General features: G+C 42.7%; 1 protein-coding gene across 1 annotated transcript in view; it reads right to left on the bottom strand.

The window, feature by feature from the left end:
* The window catches only part of DSC1 (desmocollin 1), a 23,695-nt gene extending 20,751 nt beyond the window's left edge, over window positions 1-2,944 (bottom strand). Inside the window, exons 1-2 of the mRNA XM_026049660.1 lie at window positions 2,897-2,944; window positions 157-241 (exon numbers count right to left, since the gene is read on the bottom strand). Of these exons, the coding sequence (XP_025905445.1) occupies window positions 157-241; window positions 2,897-2,944 (133 nt within the window). The remainder of the gene's footprint in view (window positions 1-156; window positions 242-2,896) is intronic.
* Window positions 2,945-3,477: the final 533 nt, after the last annotated feature.

Here is a 3,477-nt window from a genome sequence, read left to right as displayed (position 1 = left end):
AAAGAAAGAAAGAAAGAAAGAAAGAAAGAAAGAAAGAAAGAAAGAAAGAAAGAAAGAAAGAAAGAAAGAAAGAAAGAAAGAAAGAAAGAAAGAAATGTCTCTGTCTCCAGAAAAGGTAAAATGTGGTATTAAGATGGGCATCTTGCCATTTCTCACCTCTGCCAACTAATGTACCAGCTTCTAGTTCAGATGGAACATGAAAAATTACTTTCTTGCAAGCTTCACAGCAGAAACCCAAAACCTAGGAAACAGATGTTAATAACAATTTCAAAATAACACTTATTTTTCCTCTTTTATTAAAACAATTGCAGTTGCTGAAGCTACATTTATTTATTTATTTTTATTACAAGCCAGCAAAAAGGTCCCGAAAGCACTCTTTTGACTAAGGGACAGGAAATATGCAGCAGCACATGCACAGCACTAGATTGGAAACAAGTTCTGACTACTGATTCTGTTTCTACCCATGGGTTGTGCGTTTTTCCAAGCTCATGGCATTGACATCAACAGCAAGAGTTTCTCTTGACTGGGAGATTTCACCTACACTACTCCTTTTCTTTACTTGGACACATACAAAAATTAGCTTCATCATATACTGCCTCTAATAGTATTCTTCATCATATGAAGTTCTAAGTGCTCTAAGTATTCAGATTGAACTCTTCATAACTCACTTTAATGGAATTGCAGCCATATGAAACATTAAAAGGACAAGTGTCTCATTAAAACCACATGATGACACTTGCACTTGCGTATCTCCTTGCATCTTCAAAATGCATTCTCAACAAACTAGTTAAATCTAGCTTCAGCAATTAGATATGACTAAAATAAAACATTGTGCATGACAGCAGTCCACTCCCATATAACCAGTTACAAAATGGGGTCCTCCTCAAAATTCAAATGATGCATTAACTGAGCAGTAGATAACCAGATCTTTTTTACAAAAAGTAAAGCATTTGGAGGTACAAAGATATTCTTCAGCACAAAGTAATTTAGTTCTGACCTCAAACTATATACATCTTTACTAGTTTAATCTATATGTTTAAAACTATAATCCAAAAATTACTCAGCAAATTAAACCAATAGAGAAGTTTAAATGAATGTTCTTATGTTTTTAAATACATTTATTCTTCCAGGATGAAAGTCTAGCAAAAAGAAAAGTCATCTTCATTTTGCACATCTTTTGGATTAAAGATATAAAGAAGCAAATAGTCAATGGAAATGTTGAAAGCGATTTGTCATCTAAGAATTAAGAAAATATTTAAATATTTAAATAAATATACTTTGAAATATTTAAGAAGTCAACAATCTTTAGAAAATCTACAAACACCTAAAAAATTATTTGAAATGTGAAAGACAGTCACTGCATTAAAACAATTAAAAATGCTATGTCTGCATCATAAAAGCTGTTCTATTTCTTACATGCATACAGGTATGAAAATATCTACACATAAAACACCTTTTTAACATTCTTTCTTATGTTTTAATATAATCAACATTTTTCTTCTCAGGAGGAATTAATAAAACCCTCTCTCCTGAAAGATAATATATTAATTTATAAATTAAATAGATTGCATTATCTTATTACACTGTTCTAAGCCATTTTCAGAATAAGTGATATTTTGAAATATTGACACCATTCTTGTCTGATGTACGAAGAGACTGAAGAGTTAAACAAATTTAAAGGGTTATCCATGACTATAAGGATATGTTACACAAAAGTAACTTGCCATGTCCTTTGACTTTATAGGGGTTTTTTTTTGGTTTTTTTTTTTTTTTTGGGTTACTAGCAAGGGGAACCTCTTTTTTAATTAAAGGTTTTATGAATACCGCGGCAAAGGAAGGCACGCATAGTATGTCTGGAATAGTAACACTCTCATTAAAATGTACATATCTAATGAATATAAAAATAATAAATTCATGCTTCAACACTACTGAATATTTTTCTTACAGGCTCAAAATACCATTTCTGTGAGTGCAACGATTATGGTAAAGAAAGGGGATAAGAGATAACAGACTTTCACTCATCCATTAAGAAAAGAAACAAAACGCCCCCACTCTCATAATCATAACAGATTATGAGGAATCRATAATTTTATAAAAATATAAATATAGCAAACGCACAACAATGAAAATCACTGCATTTGTTCAACATCCAGCTAAACCTTTCAGAGGAGCTCACCACGCTCCACACACACAACGCTTCCCAGGCAAAAGGGTCAACCAAAGGGGCAAAAGATAAGGTGAGGTGTATTAAAAAAAAAAAAAAAAATGCTTTACTGTTAGTGACATTTACCATGGTAGTATATATGCACCTGAACGTCATCGCACACTACAGTCAGAAAAAAAAAAAAAAAAATCAACCTAAACTTAATTCACAAAATAAGCTAAAACCCAACCGACTGGGTCCTGCCGCCTAAGCCATCTTCCAGGTGACTTCCAGCCCTACCCGCCGCTGTTTCGGGCTGGGGCAGATCTCCGTGCGCACGCCAGGAATGCGCTTCGCTCCCCTTCACACGCGGGCACCGGACACGAAATTCAGTTTTTGCTACCGCAATCCTGCCTTTCAGCCGCTCCTACGAGTTCGGGTCAGAGCAGCCCAAACGCAACCCTCGCCCCTCGCTGCGCCGGGAGCGGACACTTGCGAAAGGGCACAAAAAGCTAACAAAGAGATAGATGTCACCTTCCCGTAAAACAAAATAAAATAAGAAAAAATAAGAWTAAATAAATACAAACTTATCCAGGCTGAGCACCGCAGTTGATAGCTAAATCCGAGCGCACATTAGAAAGGCCGCGCAGGGCCCGCAGCCGCCAGCCCGCTCCGCTCCTCTCCGCAGAGGACCGCGCCGCTCCGCGCAGCGCCGCGGAGCCCCCTCTCCCGCCCGCCCGGCCGCTCACTCACCAGGAGGCCGAGGAAGATGCGCGGGCCGCGGGCGGCTGCGGGGGCCATGGCGCGCGCGCGGCGCTGCGCGGGGCTGCGCGGGAGGAAGCGCGGGGTGAGGGGGGGGGAGCTGCCGTCGGTGCAGACGCGGCGAGCGAGTGCGCGGTCGCGGTGCTGAAAGAGGCGGAGGTTGCGAGTCTCCGCTTAACCCCGTCTCCCCGTGTCCCCTCCCGTCTGCCAGGGAGGCGGCCGGTGGGGAGGGTGGGACCAGGCGCAACAGCGGGGACTTTAATTACTTTTTTTTTTTTTTTTGGGTCGTCTCGTCCCGGGAGCGGCGCTGGGACAACCCTCCCCGTCCCTCCCCTCCCACCGTCCCGTCGCGTCCCAGACGCTTTTATTCCCCTCCCCTCGGTGCCGCCCGGCTCCCCCGCCCCGGCGCCGGGTGTGCGCGGGGACGCGCGCCCCGTCCAGGCGCTGCGCGCCCTGTCCAGGCGCTGCCTTGCGCGGCCTCGAGCTCGCCTTGCGCGCCCCGCTCAGCGGCACGGGAGGATGCGCCCGACCGGTTTGAGGATTACGAGGCGGTGATAAAAGGGCGAAACCTC

The sequence above is a fragment of the Nothoprocta perdicaria genome, unplaced genomic scaffold (genome assembly GCF_003342845.1).
Source record: "Nothoprocta perdicaria isolate Ctin4 unplaced genomic scaffold, notPer1 scaffold_60, whole genome shotgun sequence".
Lineage (NCBI taxonomy): Eukaryota > Metazoa > Chordata > Aves > Tinamiformes > Tinamidae > Nothoprocta > Nothoprocta perdicaria.
The sequence above is the reverse complement of the archived record's forward strand: the minus strand, read 5'-3'. Positions and strand labels throughout refer to the sequence as shown.